We start from the raw sequence: 23,300 nt of genomic DNA, 5'->3' as shown, positions 1-23,300 counted from the left end.
GTACAGAACAAAATGGAGTCTCCTATGTTTACTTCTTTCTACACAGACACAGTAACAATCTTATCTCTCTTTCTTTTCCCCACATTTCCCCCTTTTTCATTCAACATTCTTAAAGAAAAGAATGTTCAACCCAGAATTTCATATGCAGCCAAACTAAGCTTCATAAGTGAAGGAGAAATAATATCCTTTCCAGACAAGAGAGGGGTGGCCAATATTCAACATTCTTTTTTTTTTTTTTTTTTTTTAGTATTTATTGATCATTCTTGGGTGTTTCTTGGAGAGGGGGATGTGGCAGGGTCATAGGATAATAGTGGAGAGGTGAGGGATTTCATCACCACCAGGCCTGCCTTGGAGGAGCTCCTGAAGGAAGCATTAAATATGGAAAGGAAAAACCGGTACCAGACACTGCAAAAACACACCAAAATATAAAGACTAATGACACTGTGAAGAAACTGCAGCAACTAGTGTGCAAAATAACCAGATAGCATCATGATGACAGGATTAAATTCATAATAACAATATTAATCTTAAATGTAAATGGGCTAAATGTCCCAACTAAAAGACACACACTGACAAACTGGATAAAGAGTCAAGACCAATCGGTGTGCTGAATTCAGGAGACTCATCTCACATACAAAGACACATACGGGCTCAAAATAAAGGCCTGGAGGTAAACTTCCCAAGTAAATGGAAAGCAAAAGAAAGCAGGGGTTGCAATCCTAGTCTCTGGCAAAACGGACTTTAAACCAACAAAGATCAAAAAAGACAAAGAAGGGCATTACATAATGGTAAACGGATCAATTCAACAAGAAGAGCTAACTATTCTTATATATGCACCCAATACAGGAGCACCCAGATTCATAAAACAAGTTCTTAGAGACCAACAAAGAGACTGAGACTCCCACACAATAATAGTGGGATACTTTAACATCCCACTGTCAATACAACGAGACAGAAAATTAACAAGGATATTAAGGACTTGAACTCAGCTCTGGATCAAGTGGACCTAACAGACATCTACAGAACTCTCCACCCCAGATCAACAGGATATACATTTTCAGTGCCACATGGCACTTACTTCTAAAATTGACCATATAATTGGAAGTAAAACGCTCCTCAGCAAATGCAAAAGAATTGAAATCATAACACAATCTCTCAGACCACAGTGCAATCAAATTAGAACTCAGTATTAAGAAACTCACTCAAAACCACACAATTACATAGAAATTGAACAACCAGCTCCTGAATGACTCCTGGGTAAATAGTGAAATTAAGGCAGAAATCAAGAAGTTCTTTGAAACCAATGAGAACAAAGAGACAACGTGTCAGAATCTCTGGGATACAGCTAAAGCAGTGTTAACAGGGAAATTTATAGCACTAAATATCCACATCAGAAAGCTGGAAATATCTCACATCAGCACTCTAACATCACAATTAAATTAAAAGTGCTAGAGAAGCAAGAGCAAACTAATCAAAAACTAGAAGACAAGAATTAACTAAGATTAAAGCAGAATTGAAGGTGATAGAGATACAAAAAACCTCCAAAAACATCAATGAATCCAGGAGCTTGTTTTTTGAAAAAATTAACAAAATAGATATCTATCTAGAATAATAAAGAAGAAAAGAGAGAAGGATCAAATAGACATAATAAAAAGTGATAAAGGGGGTATCAACACTGACCCCACAGAAATACAAACTACCATCAGAGAATACTATAAACACCTCTACGCAAATAAACTAGAAAATCTAGAAGAAACACATAAATTCCTGGACACATACGCCCTCCCAATATTAAACCAAGAGGAAGTCAAATCCCTGAATATACCAAGAACAAGCTCAGAAATTGAGGCAGTAATTAATAGCCTACTAACCAAAAATAGTCCAGGACCAGACAGATTCATAGCCGAATTCTACAGTGGTACAAAGAGGAGCTGATACCATTCCTTCTGAAACTATTCCAAACAATTTAGAAGGTGGGACTTCTCCCTAACTCATTTTCTGAGGTCAGCATCATCCTGATGCCAAAACCTGGCAGAGGTACAACAAAAAAAAGAAAACTTCAGGCCAACATCCCTGATGAACATCAATGCGAAAATCCTCAATAAAATATTGGCAAACCGAATCCAGCAGCATATCAAAAAGCTTATCCACCACAATCAAGTCAGCTTCATCCCCGGGGTGCAAGGCTGGTTCAATATATGCAAATCAATAAATGTAATCCATCGTCACATAAACAGAATCAATGACAAAAACCACATGGTTATCTCAATAGATGCACAAAAGGCCTTTGATAAAATTCAACATCCCTTCATGTTAAAAACTCTCAGTAAACTTGGTACTGATGGAACATATCTCAAAATAATAAGAGCTATTTATGACAGACCCACACCCAATATCATACAGAATGGGCAAAAGCTGGAAGCATTCCCTTTGAAAACCAGCACAAGATAAGGAAGCCCTCTTTCACCACTCCTATTCAACATAGTATTGGAAGTTCTGGCCAGGCAATCAGGCAAGAAAAGAAATAGAGGGTGTTCAAAAAGGAAGAGAGGAAGTCAAATTGTCTCTGTTTGCAGGCAACATGATTCTATATTTAGAAAACCCCATCATCTCAGCCCCAAAACTCCTTAAGCTGATAAGCAACTTCAGCAAAGTCTCAGGATACAAAATCAATGTGCAAAAATCACAAGCACTCCTATACTTCAATAGACAAACAAAGACTCAAATCATGAATGAACTCCCATTCACAATTGCTACAAAGAGAATAAAATACCTAGGAATACAGTTAACAAGGGATGTGAAGGACCTCTTCAAGGAAAACTACAAACTACTGCTCAAGGAAATAAAAGAAGACACAAACAAATGGAAAAACATCCCATCCTCATGAATAGGAAGAATCAATATTGTATTCATTTCTGCTGTGGCTTAAGTTTTTGTGCTCTTTGTAAGTGTTCCCCAGACTGAGAAACAATGGCGGGGCAGCAAGTTAGGTCTTGTGCAGTATTTTAGTTCTGGTACTCACGATAAGTCTTCCCCAGAATGGAAAGTAACAGCAGACAAATGATTATGTTCTAATGTTAAGTACCAAACCACCAAAGATCACCTGCAAAAGCTGGAAGACATGGCCAACTTCTCAAATGTGTGAGCATCAATGAAAATATGCAAGGATTGTGAAAACTTAGGGATAGTTGACACTGTCAAAAAAAAAAAAAAAAAAGGAAAAGCAAAGCAAAGAAAAAAGAAAAACAACATCAACAAAGTTCCAGTAATGGACACAGAAAAATTGCAGTTCTATAAAATGTCAGATAAAGAGTTCAGAATAATCTTCTTAAAGGAATTCAGTGAATAACAAAGAAAATGTTTAAAAAATATAAATAAAATTTGGAAAACCATCCAGAAATAAAATTAAAAATTTGACAAAGACAGAGGAACAATTTAATAAAAAACCAAATAGGAATCCTAGAAAGAAAAAAACCACAATAACCGTACTGAAAAACTCATCAGAAAACATAAACAACAGACTTGTTCACACAAAAGTCAGTGAGCTTCAAGACCAGATATATGAAATTACCCAATCAGAGAAGGAAAAAAGAAAATAGAGTGAAAAAGACCTATGGGAATTATGGACCACCATCAAGCAAACTAAGCGCCACATAATAATAATTCCCAAAAAGGAGGAGAGAGAAAAAGGCCTTGGAAGCATATTTAAGGATATAATGTCTGAAAATTTTCCAAATCTATGACATTGTTCAGGTAGAGGAAGCCCAGAGGTCACCAATCAAATTTTAAACTAAGGAGAAATTCCCCAAGACACATTATGATCAAATTATCAAAAATTAAAGACAAAGAAAGAATGCTGAAAGCAGCGAGAGAACAGAAACGTATTTTTAGCCGAGACTCAATCCAGCTTTCAGTGGGTTTCACGGCAGAAACCCTGCAGGGCAGGAGAAAGCAGGATAACATATTCAAAATGCTGAATGAAAAAAAAAAAAAACCATCAGTCAATAATACAGTACTCAGCAAAGCTATTCTTAAAACATCATGGAGAGACAAAGACTTTTCTAGAAAAATAAAAACTGAGGGAATTCATTTACACCGGATCTGTCTTACATGAAATGCTAAAAGGAGTTTTTTTATTCTCAATGAAAAGAATGCTAACATGTAATAAGAAAACACCTGAATGTATTAAAATCACTGGTAAAAGTGAGTACACAGACAAAGTCAGAATAACGTAATACTATAATTATGATGTGCAAGCCATTTATATATTTAGTATAAAGACTAAATAATTTTTAAGGAAAAATTTAAATAGAAAATTTAAAAAAATTCCTTGAGGCAAGTTCAAATGGAAACACAACATACTAGAATCTGTGGGATATAGCAAAAGCAGTTCTATGAGGGAAATTTATATCAATAAATGCATACATCAACAAAATAGAAAGATATTTAAAAAACAACCTAATGTTATACCTCATGGAACTAGAAAAACAGGAACAAACTAAGCCCCAAATTAGTGGAAGGAAAGAAACAACAAAGATCAGAACAGAAATAAATGGGAGATTAAAACAAATACACAAGATCAATGACGAAGATAGTTGGTTCTTTAAAAATAAATAAATAAAATTCACAAACATTTAGCTAGACTAAGAAAAAAAGAGCAAAGACAAGTAAAATCAAAGATTTTTAAAAGGGACATTACGACTGATATGATAGAAATAAAAAGGCTCAGAAGAGACTATTATGGGCAATTATATGCCAACAAACTGGAAAATCTAGCAGAAATAGGTAAATTACTGGATACATACAATATACCAAGATTAAATCATGAAGAAATAGAAAACCTGAACAAACTAATCATGTGTAACAAGACAGAAGTAGTAATAAAGACTCTCTCATCAAAGAAAAGCCCAGAGTCTGATGGTTTTACTGCTGAATTCTATTTGAAAAAGAACTAATACAAATTCTTACCAAACTCTTCCAAAAATAGAAAAAAGCGGAGAATCATTCCAAACTCATCTTATGAGGCCAGCATTACACTAGTTCCAATACCAGAGAAGCACACAACAAAAAAAGAAAACCACAGGTCTGATGAGCATAGATGCAAAAATCCCCAACAAATTACTAGCAAACCAATTCAACAACACATTAAAAAGATCAGTCACCATGATCAAGTGGGATTTATATCAGAGGTGCAAGGATGATTCAGCTACAAATAAACAGGTGTGATACATCACAATAATAGAATCAAGGACACAAATCATATAATTGCTTCAAGAGTTATAGAAAAAGTATTTTATAAAATTTAACATCCTTCATGATAAAAACTCTCAACAAATTAGGTATAAAAGGAAAATACTCATTATAAAGTCAATATATGACAAACCCACAGCTAACATCATACAAAATGAGGAAAAGTTAAAATTGTTCCTCTAAGATCCAGAACAAGAAGACAAGGATGCCCACTTTAACCACTTTTATTCAACATAGTGTTGGAAGTCCTACTCAGAGCAATTTGGCAAGAGAAAGAAAAAAAGAACATTCAAATAGGAAAGCAGGAAGTCAAATTTATCTGTGTTTGCAGATGACATGATCATTTACATAGAAATACTAAAGACTTCACAAAAAATTTGCCATAACAAATAAACAAATTCAATAAAGTTGCAGGATACAAAATCAATACACAAGATCAGTAGCAATTCTATATGCCAGTAGAGAACTACCTGAAAAAGACATCAAAAAGGCACTTCCTTTTACAATGGACACAAAAAAGTAAAATAGAAATAAATTTAACCAAGGAGGTAAAAGATCTCTGCGATAAAAACTATTATGCATTAAAGAAAGAATTCAAAGAAAACAATAGAAAGACCCTGTGTTCAGGGATTGAAATAAAATCAATAAAGAAATATTGGACATAGATTATACTTTAGACCAAATACAAAACATTCCATCCAATAGCAGTAGGATACCCATTCTTCTCAGGTGCACATGAAACATTCTCCAGGATAGATCGTGTAAGGCCACAAAAGAAAACAACAAATTCAAGGTGATTGAAATTATATTAAGTATATTTTTGGATCACAATGCTGTAAAACTAGAAATCAACTACAGGAGAAATTTGGAAAATACTCAAATATGTGGAAATTAAACAACATGCTCATAAACAACCAATGGGTCACAGAAAATATAAAAAGTACATGGAGACAAAAATAAAAACAAAACAGACTAAAGCATATTGCATGCAGCAAAAACAGTTCCAAGTGGGAAATTCATAGCAATAAATGTCTATGTCAAAGCAGAAGAAAAATCACAAATAAGCAATGTAACATAACGCCTCAAAAGTCTAGAGACAGAAGAACTACCTTAGTTCAAAGCTGGCAAATGAAAGGAAATAACAAAGACCAGAGCAGAAATTAATGAAATAAGTACTAAAAAACAACAGAAAAAAAATCACACAGTTGTTTTTTGAAAAGATAAACAAAATACAAAATACAAACCGTTTACTAGATGGTTTGCATTTTGTAAGAAACTGTTTACAAGATGGTGATACAAACTGCTTACTAGACTAACTAGGAAAAAAAGAAAGACTATTCAAATAAACGAATCAAAAGTGAAAGAGGAGACATTATAACTGATGCCACTGTAATAGAAAGGATCATTAAAAAATGGGATGAGCAATTATATGCCAAAAAATTGGATAACCTTGAAGAATTGGATAAATTCCTAGACACATACAATCTACCAAGACTGAATCAGAAAGCAGCAGAAAATCTGAATAGCCCAATAATGAGTAAGGAGATTGGATCAGTAATAAAAAGTCTCTCATCAAAGAAAAGCCCACAACTGGACAGCTTTACTCCTGAATTCTATCAAACATAAAAAAAAAAAAAGAATACCAATTCTTTTCAAACTCTTCCACAAAATTGAAATAGAAGAAATTCTTTCAAACTCATTTTACAAGACTAGCATTATCTTGATATCAAACCCACAAAAGCACACTACAAGAAAAGAAAATTACAGGCCAATATTTCTAATTAACGTAGATGGAAAAATACTCAAGAAAATATTATTAGAAAGCTGAGTTCCAGAACACATTAAAAGAATCATTCACCATGGTCCAGAGGGATTTACCCTGGGATCCAAGGATAGTTCAACATACCCAGATTAATAAATGTGATACACTAAATTTACAAAATGAAGGATAAAAATAACATCATCATCTCACTGGATGCAGAAAAATCATGTGACAAAATGTAACATACCTTCATGATAAAAACTCTCCACAGATTAAGTATAAAGGATATGTACCTCAGGACAATAAAGGCCATATATGACAAACTCATAGCTAACTTTATTCTCAATGGTGAAAAGTTGAAAGCTTTTCCTCTAAGATCAGAGACAGGACAAGGATGCCCATTCTTACCACTTCTTTTCAGCATAGTACTGGAAGTTGCCAGAGCAGTTAGGCAAGACAAAAAGAAAATTGAAGGCATCCTAATAGGAAAGGAAGAAGTGAAATTGTTTCTATTTGCTGATGACATGATATATACAGAAAATCCTGAAGACTCCACTAAAGAACTGTTAGAACTGATAAAGGAATTCACTAAAGTTGCAAGACACAAAACAAACATACAAAAATCAGTAGCATTTCTATATACTAATAATGAACTATCTGGAAAAAAAATTAAGAAAATCCCATTTATGGGGGCAACAAAAAATCAAATACTTAGGTGCAAATTTAACCAAGGAAGTAAAGGACTTGTATAGTGAACACTGTAAAACACGGATGAAAGAAACTGAAAAAACTTAAAAGATTTTCTGTGTTCATGGACTGGAAGAATTAATATTTTTAAAATGTCCATATTACCCAAAGCAATCTACAGATTCAGTGCAATTCCTATAAAAACCAGATGTCATTTTTTTTTCACACAAATGGTCAAACAATCCTTATCACGGAACCACAAAAGATCCCAAGCAGCCAAAACAATCTTGAGCAAAAAGAACAAAGCTAGAGGAATCACACTACCCAACTTCAAGACATATTATAAAGTGATTGTAATCAAAACAGCATGGTCCTGGCATAAAAATAGATACATTGAACAAACGGGAACAAGATAGAAAACCCAGAAATAAACCCATGCATTTATGGTCAACTTGTTTTTGACAAAGGTGCCAAGAACACATGATGGAAAGAAGACAGTCTTTCAATAAATTGTGTTTGATAAACTGGATATTCACATGAAGAATAAAATTAAGAACTTAGCTTACATCACCCACAAAAAATAGCTCAAAATGGAGAAAATACTTAAATATAAGACTTGAAACTATAAAACTGCTAGAAGAAGACATAAGGGGAAATCTCCATGACATTGGTCTCAGCAATTTTTTTTTGGATAAGACCCCAAAAGCACATGCAACAAAAGCAAAAATAGACAAATGGAAGGCATCAAACTAAAACACTTCTACTCAGTAAAGGAAACAATTAGCAAACTGAAGAGATGGCCCATAGAATCTGAGAAAATGTTTGCAAACCATTTGTCTGATAATGGGTTAGTATCCAAAATATATAAGAAACTCAAATAACTTAACAGCAAGAAAACAAATAAACTGATTAAAAAATAAGCAAAGAACCTAAATAGACATTTCTCAAAAGAAGACATATAAATGGCCAATAAGTACATAAACTGTTAGGCATTACTAATTATCAAGGAAATGCTATTAAAGCCACACTGAGAAACCACCTCACTTCTGTTAGAATGGATTTATCAAAAACATGAAAGATTAAGTGTTGGGGATTAAGTTAAGGGTTTAAAAAAAGGGAAATTATGCAATGTTTGTGGGAACATAAATTAGTACAGCAATTATGGAAAACAGCATCTAGTTTCCTCTAGAAACTAAAAATAGAACTACCGTATGACCGAATAATCTCGCTTCTGGGTATTTCTTCAAAAGAATGGAAATCAATATGTTGCAAGAATGTCTTCACTCTCATATTCTTTGCAGTATTGTTCACAATAGCCAAGATATGGAAACAAATAAATGTCCATCAATGGATGAAGAGATAAAGAAAATGTAGTATGTACACACAATGAAATACTATTTAGTTTTAAAAGAGGGGAAATTCTGTCATTTACGACAACATGAATGAATCCAGGGAGCATTATGCTAAGTGAAATAAGCCAACCACAGAAAAAATCACATGATCTCACATACATGTGAAATCTAATAAAGTTTAATTTGTAGGAGTAGAATGGTGATTATCAGAGTCTTAGGGAGTGAGGAGTTGGGGGGAATGGGAGCTGTTGATCAAAGAGTATAAAGTTTCAGATAGACAGTAGGAATAGACTTTTAGATCTATTGTCCATCAGTTGACTACAGTCAATAGTAATGTATTATAAATGTAAAAATAATAGAGTAAATTTCAAATGTCTCACCATAAAAAAGTGATAGGTAAGCAAGGTGGTGGCTGTGTTAACGAGTTTGATTTCATCACATTGTATCCCATAAATGCAAACAACTATGATCTGTCAATAATAAATAACATAAATAATAACTTTTTCAAAATAAAAATAAATAAAAACAAAACAAAAACACATAGTCTGTCTCCAGTGTACCTGACCTTAAACACTGGTCATATTGCCCTTTAAAATTATCTAGAAAGAAAGCTACAAAAAACACTTAATGCAAGGCTAGCATCAGCAAAGCGAAAGGCCATATAGAATATGAAAACACAGTCTAGTCTAAAAAATAAAAGTATGAAATAAAAAGCTAGGAGAGCAACAAACATCAGTAATAAACGTTTTTCTCAATTTCTCCTGCTTTATGAGAGCATGTAATTATCAAGAAATTATTGAGTTGAAATTTTGAGTTTATTACTACAGTGAAATCTTTTATGTAATGAAAAATCACTCTGTAGAAATCATTGTTACAGTGGAATTGAGTGCAAAATTGTGGATGCACAATTTTTTGGCCACTTTAATTTGTATCTCGGTGAAAGAAAATTAAAAAATGAAGATAGGTCGGGCACTGTGGCACATGCCTATAATTCCAGCATTTTGGGCCGAGGTCCAAATTGTTTGAGCCTAGGAGTTGAAGACCAGCCTGGGCAACATGGTGAGACCCTATCTCTACAAAACAATAAAAAAGTTAGCTGGGTATGGTGGTGCATGCCTCTGGTCCCAGCTACTTGGGAGGCTGAGGTGGGAGGATCGCCTGAGTCCAGGGAGGTAAAGGCTGCAGTGAGCCATGATTGTGCCACTGCACTCCAGCCTTGGCGACAGAGTGAGACCCTGTCCCCCAAAAAAGAAGATAATAATTAGGCAATAGTTCAAAAGAAAAACCAACTGGTTTCAGAGAGCTGGAGAAATTCCTTATTGTTTCCATTATAAAGATAAGCCAAATTTTCCCCAGAATCATTAAGTAATACCTCAGTTGTTCTTTGATTTAATCTGATGGTATAAATTCTCTTTATCTAGTCTCACAGCTAAAGCCAATAAGAAGGGATCATTTGTTTACATGCAGGATGTGAAATCCTTCATAATCATAACTAAGATTTATTTTTTCTCTCTTAGAAGTTTGAAAGTTTATGGGAGCCTCAGAGTTGGTCTGAGTGTCGAAATAGAATTTCCAGATTCCTGGAGAACTGAATTCAGAGGAATTGTTCAGGGACACCTGAGCATAGATTCCAAATGAGAGAGTGGCTTTGACTCAATTTAATTTAAGAGCCAGGAGAGCTCAATGTCTGTAACATATCCTAAAGAGAGTAACACAGATGCTTAGTGTGAGATGCTCTGGAATGGTGATGTAAGCATGAGTATAAAGGGCAGCAGCCCAGTGAGAAATGTTTTTTTCTCAACATCCTTCTTATATCACCTCTTTGCTGTGTTAGTTAATACACAATGAATTAGTTAATATATGTTAACAATATTTTGTAACTGGGTGCGGTGGCTCACGCCTGTAATCTCAGCACTTTGAGAGGCCGAGGCGGGCAAATTGCCTGAGGTCGGGAGTTCGAGACCAGTCTGGCCAACAGAGTGAAACCCTGTCTCTACTAAAATACAAAAAAATTAGCCAGGCATGGTGGCATGTAATTACAGCTACTCAGGAGGCTGAGGCAGGGGAATTGCTTGAACCAGGGAGGTGGAGATTTCAGTGAGCTGAGATTGTGCCACTGCACTCCAGCCTCGGTGACAGAGCGAGACTCCATCTCAAAAAATAAATAAATAAAAATAAAAAAGCAATAATAATAATAATAATATTGTGTAAACCATAAAAAGTTATACAAATGCTTTTCCCTTCCATGTTTTTAAGAAATAGACAATAGAAGAAACACGTGTATCTGTACATATAAACTCTATGCTTCCAGTGGGTGCAGCATTTTAATTAAAGACTATGACCTAGGGTTATTGTTTTTTGGTATTGGAGCATTTTATGATCTTGTCAGACTATGGGACGTTATGACAGTCCTAGGGCATGATTTATAAATCTGGTTTTGTATATTATGGGGGGTGTTATTAAACTCATTTATGCCTAGTGTTCCATTACTGGAACGCTAAGCTTGTGTGAGTTATTTATATCCTACTGCTCAAGGTCATCGCTAAGGTCTGATTTTTCACAAAAAAAATTTGCAACCTCCGGCATAAGTGGGTTAATACATCTGAGTATGTGTACAGAAACTAGGTGTGGGCTAGGTTTCTCTCTAAAAACGGGGTCCATAACATAATAAATGTGGGACAAATAAGCATGTTCATTTATCCTAGGGGAATGCAAAGGTCCTACTTACAGGACCTATAAGACTTGTAAAAGGACTTTTGTGTACCTAAAAAACAATAAGAACAAACAATGAACCTAGTATGGAAGAAGTTAGCTGTCCTACAAAACAACGTTCTGTGAATTCCAGAAACTGAAAGAGCTTAGGAGGAGAAATATTAGATGCTTCCTACAATTCAAAAGATAGTGTAATAGGTATAGTTCAGTTTTACCATTAAACAAACTTAGGGCAAATGTGTCAGCATTGAGAAAGTAATCCAAGGAGACACTGCCGATGAGCCTTATGGGAGCCACCAGCGGACATAAAATCTTAGAAACAATAATCCATATGGCTCATGGAGCTGCAGTTGGCCTCCTTAGCTGGTGGTTAATAACTAATATTCTCAAAGGAAGACAGTGGCAACTTCATTTTCATTCATCCTATCAATAATTATTGAATGGTTGATGATTGGTTTATTGGCTGCTTAATTCAGCAGAAAATATTAAGAACCGATTATGAGTGTGGCTGTATGCTGGGCACATTTTTAATTGACCTATGATGCTGCTTAAGAAAGGTTTAAAACTGCCAAACTCTAGAAGTAGCAGTAGCTGCTGTAGCATCAACAAGCAACTAAACTGGAGCTTGATCTTCTCTACAGACCGTGGTATATGAACTTACCATACTGTTTTAATAATCTTTTCTTTACTTTTTTATGTCTGCCAACTGGAACTTTTTCTGTAGAGCTGAAATATCTTTTTTCATTTTAAACCACTCACATGAACAATACAGAAGCCAGTGGAATAAATGAATAAGGGTACTCCAAATTGCCAGTGTACAAAACATCAAAATTTTAAAAAAAGATGTCCAAACTGAATCTTTGAATTTTTAGAAAAAGGTAGAGCTCAGGAAAAAAGTGTTACATGAATAAATTTTATATACACTCAAGTATGTTAATTGACATTTGTCCCTCATAAGCTAGGTATCCCTCCTCTATGACATTCTCATGGTCTGTACATTTCTCTATCTCTGCCCTTATAACATTTTATAATAATCATTTATGTGTCTGTATTCACAGTACTTGAAAGAGTATCCCTAACTTTCATGGTAAATGCATATTAATTATCTTTGTATCTCCAATGTTTATCACAGTCCTTGGCACACAGACCATTCCCAGTGGACATTTAAGAAGCGAATGAAGGCCAGGCACGGTGGCTCACACCTCTAATCCCCGCACTTTGGGAGGCCGAGGCAGGAGATCACTTGAGGCCAGGAGTTCGAGACCAGCCTGGCCAACATGGCAAAACCCCATCTCTACTAAAAATACAAATATTAGCCAGGCATGGTGGCACACTGCTGTAGTCCCAGCTACTCGGGAGGCTGAGGCAGGAGAATCGCTTGAACCCAGGAGGTAGAGGTTGCAGTCAGCCAAGATCATGCCACTGCACTCTAGCCTGGGCAACAGAATGAGACTCCATCTCAAAAAAAAAAAAAGTAAAAGAAAAAGAAGTGAATGAATATGTGGTAAATTTTTCGAGGCTGTTCATTAAAGAAAGCAATGTATTGAAAGTAACAAAAAGTAAAATAATCCATTTGTATATATCATGTAGTTTATGTTGGCATTTTAATGCCAGGTTATGGCCATCTGGTATAAATTCGATCACATTATCTTGTAAGAAATATTATTATTTCTTATATTGAGAGGCTGTTCTCAGGCGAAAGTGACTAATTAGTCTTTGGAATGGTTTGATCCTATTTCTACCTTCATATAAAATATATTTTTAAAGATTTTTAGTGTTCAACTTCTGATTTCCTTACTTGCGGCTTAAAGAAAATGAAACAAAACCTATTCATCTATCGGTATTCCTTATTTCAGTAAATAATATAATTATTCAGTCATTTGCTAAGATAAAACAATCTAGGCATCATCCTTGAATGTTTTCTTTTCTTCTCTGACCTTCTGTGCCCCTCCTCCAGTTCATTAATCACAGCCAACGTCCAATCAATTAGCAGATCCTGTGGCTCTGTCTTCAAAATATATTCTGAATCTGTCGGTTTTTACTACTTCTACCTTTACTGGTCTCACTTTATTGCAGTAGTCTCCTCACTGGTCTCCATTACACAAGGTATCAAAGAAAGCTTTTGAAAACCACTAAAATCGAAAAGTTTCTTCTGAACTTAAAAAATAAAAGCCACACTCTCTATGCCCTCTGTGCCCTACCTGATTGGGCCTCCACCAAACTCTTCACCCTTACCTCCTACTGCCCGCCCCTCTCCATCCCATCTCCAGACTCCAGGTCTTCTTGTCACTGGAACATGCCATGCTCGTTTCTGTGCTCACTGCTATTGTATGTGCTGTTCTTTCTTCCTGGAATTCTCTTCTCATGGATCTCCATGAGGTGGTCATACGGACACAGCTCTTTGTCATGTCTTCCGAGATGCCTCTTTAAAATAGTATCCCCACTCCAGTTACTTTCTATTCCATTTCTCTGCCTTAGTTTTCTAAAATAACTTCTCATTTTCTCAAGTCATTTCTTAGCTTGTAAACTTGTTTAATGTCCGTCACCCCTACTAGAAAGAGATCAGGGTTTGTGTCTGTCTTGTTTACTGTTATATCCTTGAAAAGTAGGTATTCCCTAAATATCTGTGGAATGATGTAAGGCTAGTTCAGTGTGGGAAGTAAGCTAGTATTAATATGTGTAGACCAGTGATGATTTGCTATGAGCAATATAGCAGATGTTTCGAGATCATCAATTCATACCTCATTGTCCATTCAAGGTTCATAAGGAAACAAACAATATTACTTCAAATGACAGACTAAAACAGGATTAGCTGCTTCTCATGGGGGAAGACCAGTTTAGTCTACTACCAATTTGAGGAAATCAAATTTGTTGCATTAAAAATCTACTTTAAAACTTTTCTTCAATCTTATTAGATATATTATCATGTTTATATTACCTTGGGGGATTTGAAAGATGGGAGCAAGTCATCAGCAGGGTTTCTATGCAATTACATGTTATACATATTGCTTAGGACACTGCTTAATTACTGTAATAAACATTTGTGCACTGACCTTTTTATCCCTCCAAATGTTTGTGCATGACCTAAGAATTTTCCAAAGTCAATATGAAACATGTGGCCCGACTTTGTCAGCATGATATTATCATTGTGACGGTCACATACTCCCAGGATGAATGTTACCACACACCAGCCAGCACAGGAGTAGAAAAAGTTCCTCAAGGCCTAATTCATTGAAAAACAATCATGCAAAAATAACAACAAAAAATGAGCAAATGCATTAGCATCAGAAGTAATCATAAAAAGTAAATGATAAGAAGCAAAATTACATAATCAGGAAAAATTTCTACATCTCAGTGGACAGGAGGGTACAGTTAAGCAGCTGATTCTTGATCTGCTACAGAAGAATATGAAACAATTGTTCTTTAGCCTAATAGATGAATGTTTTCACTGAAACTGCAGAAAATATCTCCTTCATTCAGATGGAGCTAATTTTCATTGGTTCACTAGAGAGGTTTCCTAGTGTCATTTTTTGATACCTCAAATATACAATATTGAATGATTTTTTTTCAAAGTAAAAGGAACAATACGGCCCAATATTGCCTATCCCCAGAGGAATTTTAAAATATCAATGGTTGAATATTTGAAATTTTGGAATACAGAGAAAGCTATACTGAGAAATCTGTAACATTTTATGTGTATTTTTACAAATAGGTCATCAATGTAGTTGATGTGTGAAGCTGTTTGGTATAGTACATACATATCAGTGAATGCCTGTGTGGGTGGAAGCAGATTATCATTAAGTCAATTTGTGTTTATGTTTCTCTAATGAGCAGATGTTTCTTTCCAAAAATACACTTTGCGTCCCAAATGATCTCCTGGGTATACATCATCTCATCAACTTGGTGGTGTAACCAGGAATGACTGGTTGGGACAAGGTTATGGGTCTCCTAGCATGGAGGGGCTGCCTTGATGTAGTGAAGGCTAGGTCACCAGGCTACATGCTAGGGTGCCTTAGTTCTAGGTTTCCCACATGCCTAAGCAAGTCACTTAATTTGTCAATCCAAATGTTCTTCACTTAGAAAGTGAAAATAATAAAATATGTCCTTCATATGGTGGTTGTGAATAGTGATGTATTTGGAAACAACGTAACCACAGGATTAATGCAAAACTGAAGTTACAATTTTGGGAACAGCTAAAAAGTAGACTTGAAGGTAATTTTATCTAATTATTTATTATTTGGCCTGTAAAGCTTGTATTTTGCTCCAACACAATGTTATGGAAGTGTGGAATAGATGAACTCTGGGGTCTTTTTTATCATGGCCTTTTTATCATAGGTAGGGTGACCAATCATCCCAGTTTACCCAGGTTTGAGGAATTTCTCAAAATAAGGGGATTTCAGTGCACAGGATAGTACCAAGCAAATCTAATGGTGCATTTTTGCATGAATTAGCATTTAGGTGCTCCTTCCTCTGGGTGGACCCAGCTGTACTAGATCATAGCTTGGCAAGTGGACCAAGGACTGGTTCTAGCCACACTCATCTCCTTAGCCAAGATCCCTAATACAGGGCAGAACCTGCACAACTGTACACTGCAAGCCAGATACCAGAATGAAGTAAACGTTGAGAAAAAGTGTTTGCAGTCAAATAAAACAGTACATTTGGTAAAATTATGACATACATAAAACTCTATTTTGCATTTTGCAAACCATTAAGAAAATGGGAGACGAAAAAGTGGGGAATGGCAGAAGAAATGTATTGCAAAGAAAAGAAGGGATATTTATAGAAGTTGGAGATTACTTAAATGAGGTAATTTCAAGGGTTATTGTTTCTGGTGTAAGATTGATGTCAGGATGGCAGCTGAGCAAAAAAAAAATCTTTATTGATAACCAGGAATTTCACCCAGAAACTAAATAAAATACAGAAACTTTTATGTAGTTAATATATCATTTAAACTGGGTCATTATTACTGGGCTGATTGAATTAGAACTCAAAGTGCACTTAATTTACTTTTCTACAATTCAGAATATCTAATGAACCAGAGCATATTCTTATTTAAGTACATTATTTAAAATGATCTGCAGCAGGACAAACCTTTTCATAATCTGCCTTTAAGTGGTTGTGCTGACTGAACCACTTTTTAATTGTATTTTCTTTCAATGGTCCTATCAGTCCAGAATGGCGATGAATCTTTGCTAGGGTCACAGCATCAGGTACCATCTGCACCAATCCTGGTAGAGAAAAAAAAGATTACAGAGACAATTCCTTCATCACAGGATGAGGGAGCCTTAGGAAATGTAACAACAATAGCTTCCAGCACTACTGGATTACCCCTTTCCTTTTCAAATCTTCTTTTCTGGAGGAGGCTTATCTAGATGCATCTCTTTCTAATTCTTCCCCAAATCCTGGAGAACAATGAGGCTACTTGTGTTTGGATCGGATTAATCAGAAGCAACTTTAATATTTTTTCTAGAGCTATGGTAGCAAGCCAATCTTGATGATGAACAGAGACCCCACTGAGTAGTGAATTAATTATCACATGGCTGGTGCACTCATTTACAGTTTAAGGGAGGACATTTAAGCTTGGATAACAAATATATTTACAATTTAAGGGAGCCAAATACACTCTCCATAACAAACATTGCTCATATGTTATAAAAATCAATGTTCGGGTTAAAAAAAGCTTCACAGTTAAATGTTACATTTCCGGGAGTGAACAGAATAACTCAGCAGTGAACATCTAGAGAGCCACCTGCTCCTTCCTTCTCAGTCAACATTAAAGAGAAACTACAATAGTAATTTTTTTTAAAGGGAGCATATATTGATTGAACTTAAATAGGAACTTTGCTCCGCTGGCCATATATCCATCAAGGCTTTTTTTTTTTATTGTGCTCGTAAGGTTATTGGAATGTAAATATTTGCAAACCTTCTGATTTTTATACTGAACAGAACAGCAATTTAGATCCAGTACTTAAAGCTCTCTCAGGGATAATGTCTACAAAACAACCCGCAAAGTACAGTATTATAAATAAAGTCATTAAAATAAATTAAAGTCTAGAGTTTCTGATTTCCATAGTCTCGACAATTGCAGGAGTTGCAAACTCAAATTCCCAGAGAGACCAGGGACACAAATATAACTATATGAACAGAGAGATGGTTGAGTTTTTTAAATTGACCATTTAATGATCTACCTAAAAAACATTCAAACTAAACAACATTAAAGTAGATTATGGTGGTGATAAACAAAAGACTTATCTGTGCTGAATTTGGTCAGTTACAGCTAGTTTGCAGCCTTAATTTCTCTTAACATCTGATAGTCCTGTTGTGATCACTGGGCATCTACATTTGTGGATCAGAAGAAAATTTCACATCCCAGAGACAGGTCCTGGGAATATCCATAGTATCATGACACTTCTTCCTTCTCTCCTAATAGTATTTGGCTGTTGCCCAGGTTTTCTCATGTGTGTTAAGGGAGATAGCAGATTTAAAACATTTAATGTCAGTAGGTGATGCTTTTTAATCCTGAAGATTTCCCTCATTTTTCCATTTCCTCTATTTAATACTTCCTGAAGGAAGTCGCTTTCTACATGGTTGCTGAGTGTTTCAATGCCATCTTACCTTTGACCATGCCCAAAATTAGGACTTAGATGGTTCCACCTTTTTGGATACTTTGCTGCAGCAATGTCAGTTGCTTTTCCAACTACGTTGATCTAGGGAGTTAATGTTTTCTAAATCCCAAGACACTGATCACAAGCCTTGAATTGCTGACTATCCAGAAAACCTTGTACCTAATTTATAGTAATCATGGTGGCTAAATTCTGCTCATTAATTGAAATCATAAATTACATTTTATACATTTAAGCTAGTATATATCATACACTATTTAAATTCTTCAAACATAATTCTGTGTACATCGAGTAATATGTGTGGTTTCACTCTTATAGTCCTTTAATGCAATACTTCTCAAATTTTAATGCAACAAATAACTCTGTTGTATGGTTTAGCTGTGTCCCCAGTCAAATCTCATCTCAAATTATAATCCCCATAATCCCCACGTGTGGAAGGAGGGACCTGGTGGGAGGTGATCAGATCATGTGGACAGTTTTCCCCCATGCTGTTCTCAAGATAGTGAGTGAGTTCTCCAAGATTTGATGGTTTTATTAATGTTTAGCAGGTCCCCATTCTCCCCCTTTTTTTCCTGCCACCTTGTGAAAAAGGCCCTTGCTTCCGCTTCACCTTCCGCCATGAATATAAGTTTCCTGAGGCCTCCCCAGCCATGTGGAACTGTGAGCCATTTAACCTTTTTCCTTTATTAATTACCCAGTCCAGGTGTGTCCGGAATTGCTGGGTTCCTGGTCTCACTGACTTCAAGAATGAAGCCGCGGACCCTCGCGGTGAGTGTTACAGCTCGTAAGGTGGCGCGTCTGGAGTTCTTTCTGATGTTCGGATGTGTTCCGAGTTTCTTCCTTCTGGTGGGTTCGTGGTCTCGCTGGCTCAGGAGTGAAGCTGCGGACCTACGCGGTGAGTGTTACAGCTCTTAAGGCGGTGTGTCTGGAGTTGTTCGTTCCTCCCGGTGGGTTCATGGTCCCGCTGGTTTCAGGAGCGAAGCTACAGACTTTCGCGGTGAGTGTTACAGCTCATAAAAGCAGTGTGGACCCAAAGAGTGAGCAGCAGCAAGATTTATTGCAAAGAGCGAGAGAACAAAGCTTCCACAGTGCGGAAGGGGACCCGAGTGGGTTGCCACTGCTGGCTTGGGCAGCCTGCTTTTATTCTCTTATCTGGCTCCACCCACATCCTGCTGATTGGTAGAGCCGAGTGGTCTGTTTTGACAGGGGGCTGATTGGTGCATTCACAAACCCTGAGCTAGACACATGGTACTGATTGGTGTGTTTACAAACCTCGAGCTAGATACAGAGTGCTGATTGGTGTATTTACAATCCCTTAGCTAGACATAAAGGTTCTCCACGTCCCAGCTTGCAGTGAGCTGAGATTGTGCCATTGCACTCCAGCCTGGGTGACACAGCGAGACTCCATCTCAAAAAGAAAAGAAAAGAAAAAAAAAAAGGTTCTCCACGTCCCCACCAGAGTAGCTAGATACAGAGTGTCCATTGGTGCATTCACAAACCCTGAGCTAGACACAGGGTGCTGATTGGTGTGTTTACAAACCTTGAGCCAGATACAGAGTGCCTGCGGGTTGGTGTATTTACAATCCCTCAGGTAGAGGTAAAGGTTCTCCACGTCCCTACCAGACTCAGGAGCCCAGCTGGCGTCACCCAGTGGATCTCGCATTGGGGCTGCAGGTGGAGCTGCCTGCCAGTCCTGCACCGCGCGCCCACACTCCTCAGCCCTTGGGTGGTCGATGGGACTCGGCGCCGTGGAGCAGGGGGCCGCGCTCGTAGGGGAGGCTCCGGCTGCACAGGAGCACACGGAGGCGGTGGGGAGGCTCAGGCATGGCTGGCTGCAGGTCCCGAGCCTTGCCCCGCGGGAAGGCAGCTAAGGCCCGGCGAGAAATCCAGCGCAGCGCTGGTGGGCCGGTACTGCTGGGGGACCCAGCACACCCTCCGCCGCCGCTGGCCAAGGTGCTAAGCTCCTCATTGCCCGGGCCGGCAGGGCCGGCCGGCCGCTCCGAGTGCGGGGCCCGCCAAGCCCACGCCCACCTGGAACTCCAGCCGGCCGGCAAGCACTGGGCTCAGCCCGGTTCCCGCCCGCGCCTCTTCCTCCATAACTCCCCGCAAGCTGAGGGAGCCGGCTCCGGCCTTGGCCTGCCCAGAAAGGGGCTCCCACACAGCAGCGGCGGGCTGAAGGGCTCCTCAAGTGCCGCCAAAGTGGGAGCCCAGGCAGAGGAGGCGCCGAGAGCGAGCGAGGGCTGTGAGGACTGCCAGCACGCTGTCACCTCTCACAGGTATTTATAGCAGTGTGAAAACGCACTAGTATGTTTGGAGATTTTGTTAAAATGTTCTAATTGAGTATGGCAGGGGTGCGGCCTGAGATTCTGCATTTCTAACAAGTTCCCAGGTGATGTCAGTGCTGTGGGTCTGCGGTTCACACTTTAAGTAGCAAGGCTCTTAGGGATAAAATTACCCAAGGTGGTGTTGTATGAGGCGGTGTCTTTCAGACAAGGGTGCATAAGAAACACCTGAGCAGCTTTTTGCAATCAACCTTTGAGCCTCTCCTCCACCTCCGGGGAAGTCTGATTTAGTGCGCTTGGGTTGGGGGTAGGTTGTATCTATTCTTTCCATCCCCCTATGTAATTTTTATGTTCATCAAAGTTGGAGGACCAATGATAAAATAAATCCTGAAGAATTTTTATTTGCCCTGAAAATTTCTCTCAGAACTCCTAGGACATTACATACAAAGTGACCATGAGAATGATACTCAGCAATAATGTTGATAAAGTCATGGAAACTTCATGGAAACTGGAGTTTACTCTCCTCAAGGGCACAACTCTGTTTAGCTCATTTTAGCATGCATTTCCCATCTCACGTTGTGACATTTCTTGAGAAAAGTAGGTATTCAGTAAGCCTTGGAACCTGATTAAAAATGCAACCTAATCTTCTAAAAATGATATTTGTTTTAATGATCTCTATTTTTCTTGAAGAATTATTTTGTCAGTATAATGCCCTCTGAAATCTTACAGCTATTGAAGGTTGTTGTTGGTAGAGAAGAAAAATAACTTTTGTCTTGCGACATCTGCAACTTTGGATAAGTCTATAGTTATTTCTGCTGAATTATTTTATTAACTAAAAGATTCAGCCTTGGTTACATTCTATGATTATAAATAGAAATGAGATAAAATTTAAAAATTCCACTGGGATCAGTAATTTATTCAATATCTGGAGAAAAGGTGATTCATGTAACATCAAAGATCTCAGCTTGGATTATGTAGCATTATTCTATTTCAGCATTTTAGGATAGGAAAGCATTAGGTCACTTACGTGAGGAAAAGTAGGGTAAGATGCAAGGAATAACAATCTCATGGTAGCAAGGATAAATGACTGTTGTAGGAACTAGAGATTTAGAAAGTATTTAGAGTGGGACACTTGGCATGGAAGTAGGAGCCCTGTTATCAGAATCAAATCAATTGGCTAGTATGACTGTAATGCAGTCATTGTAAGGTATTAAGTGGCGAGTAAATTTGGAGGTGTTTTCATACTTAGCATCTAAAATCTCAAGTGTCGACTGGGGTATTGAGCCTGCTGGTGGGACCTCAGGCAGTGAGGATCCATGGCATGACAGTTCTTTTGTGATGACAGGTTTAAATTGTAGCTCTGCTTAAATTAAAAAAAAAAAAAAAATGACTACGTGGTCTAGATCCCCTCTCCAGTTCTATGATTTCATCCCTTTGTTTATGCATATGTATCTGCTATAATTCATACCAATTAATTTAATAAAATTCTAAGTGGCAATGGTTATATGTAAAAAAAATTTATAAGATATCTTAGATACTGTTGTCTCTTTAATTTGGCATTATTGTAATTAAGTGCAATTCTACCTCTGATGTTTTAGTAATAATTTGGGTGGTCTATTGACATTACTTTCACTGAAAATGTGCATAAGTGTAATTATGTTTTCATATTGATTTCTTGGCTTTTATAAAGGAAAAGAAATGCTGACATATGTTCAATATTTACATGTGTGGCCAACATTGACTGTTGATATTTTATCTACTCAAAAGTCTTTTAGAAATTAAATTAAGGTTTATAATGTGTTTAGAATTTCCAGAACTCCTTTCAGCACTTGAAAATGTGTAGATTTTGTGTTAATAAGTAACAATTGTATTCTTTTAAAAATGAGTAGGCTTTATATTAGAAAATGAGAAAAATAACAGTAAGTTATTAATGAAACTCACTCTTAAAGACACATAAAATAAAATCACAGTTAACATTTGTAATGTGAAGGTCCTAATTAATACCTAAAAGCATATTATGCTTTATATAAATTCTGTTGGCTTATCATTTTTGAAAATAATTCTTTTAAAAAAAGAAGAATGTGTATAGTTCTTTGGATTTTCAAACTTGTAGTTTAAAACGAAAGCTGGAGAAAGTTTCGTAGCCTATTACTAGTGAATGTGTGAAATAAATAATGTGAGCCAGCGCACTTTCTAATCTATACTGACCTTGGTCTTTTCCTGTGGATAGACATCTATAAATGATCATTTGCATATCCAAGCCTTCCTGCAGCCAAATATTGTCCATCACTTGAATAATCTGCAGAACAAGCATATCCTGACGAAGATCATCTCCAGCCTGTTAAAAACAAAATTATAGACCCTGGGTTTTTCCTTGAATTTCATTAAAAGCAGTCAAATACAGTACATGTCACTTTTCTCCTTGGATACATTTCTAGCCTGACTTAGAGTGGTTTTAATGGTTTTGTTAGCACTAAAATTACCTTGTGTTTCTGATAAAAAAATTTTTTAAATGAGAACTTCCCTTTAAATAATTACAGAAGCTTCAACCATCAAATTAGAGGTGCTGCTTGGAATGTTGTTCCTTGATAATAATTTTCAATTTATTATCCACGTGTGATTTCTCAGATTC

General features: G+C 36.9%; 1 protein-coding gene across 6 annotated transcripts in view; it reads right to left on the bottom strand.

Moving 5' to 3' along the window:
* The window catches only part of PIK3C2G (phosphatidylinositol-4-phosphate 3-kinase catalytic subunit type 2 gamma), a 387,383-nt gene that overhangs the window by 128,942 nt on the left and 235,141 nt on the right, over positions 1-23,300 (bottom strand). For all 6 annotated transcript variants that reach the window (XM_016923019.4, XM_016923023.4, XM_016923022.4 and 3 more), the window contains 3 exons: positions 22,877-23,006; positions 16,855-16,991; positions 14,817-14,986 (listed from right to left, as the gene is read on the bottom strand). In XM_016923019.4, coding sequence (XP_016778508.3) covers positions 14,817-14,986; positions 16,855-16,991; positions 22,877-23,006 — 437 coding nt within the window. The remainder of the gene's footprint in view (positions 1-14,816; positions 14,987-16,854; positions 16,992-22,876; positions 23,007-23,300) is intronic.

This window comes from Pan troglodytes, chromosome 10 (assembly GCF_028858775.2).
Source record: "Pan troglodytes isolate AG18354 chromosome 10, NHGRI_mPanTro3-v2.0_pri, whole genome shotgun sequence".
NCBI lineage: Eukaryota > Metazoa > Chordata > Mammalia > Primates > Hominidae > Pan > Pan troglodytes.
The sequence above is the reverse complement of the archived record's forward strand: the minus strand, read 5'-3'. Positions and strand labels throughout refer to the sequence as shown.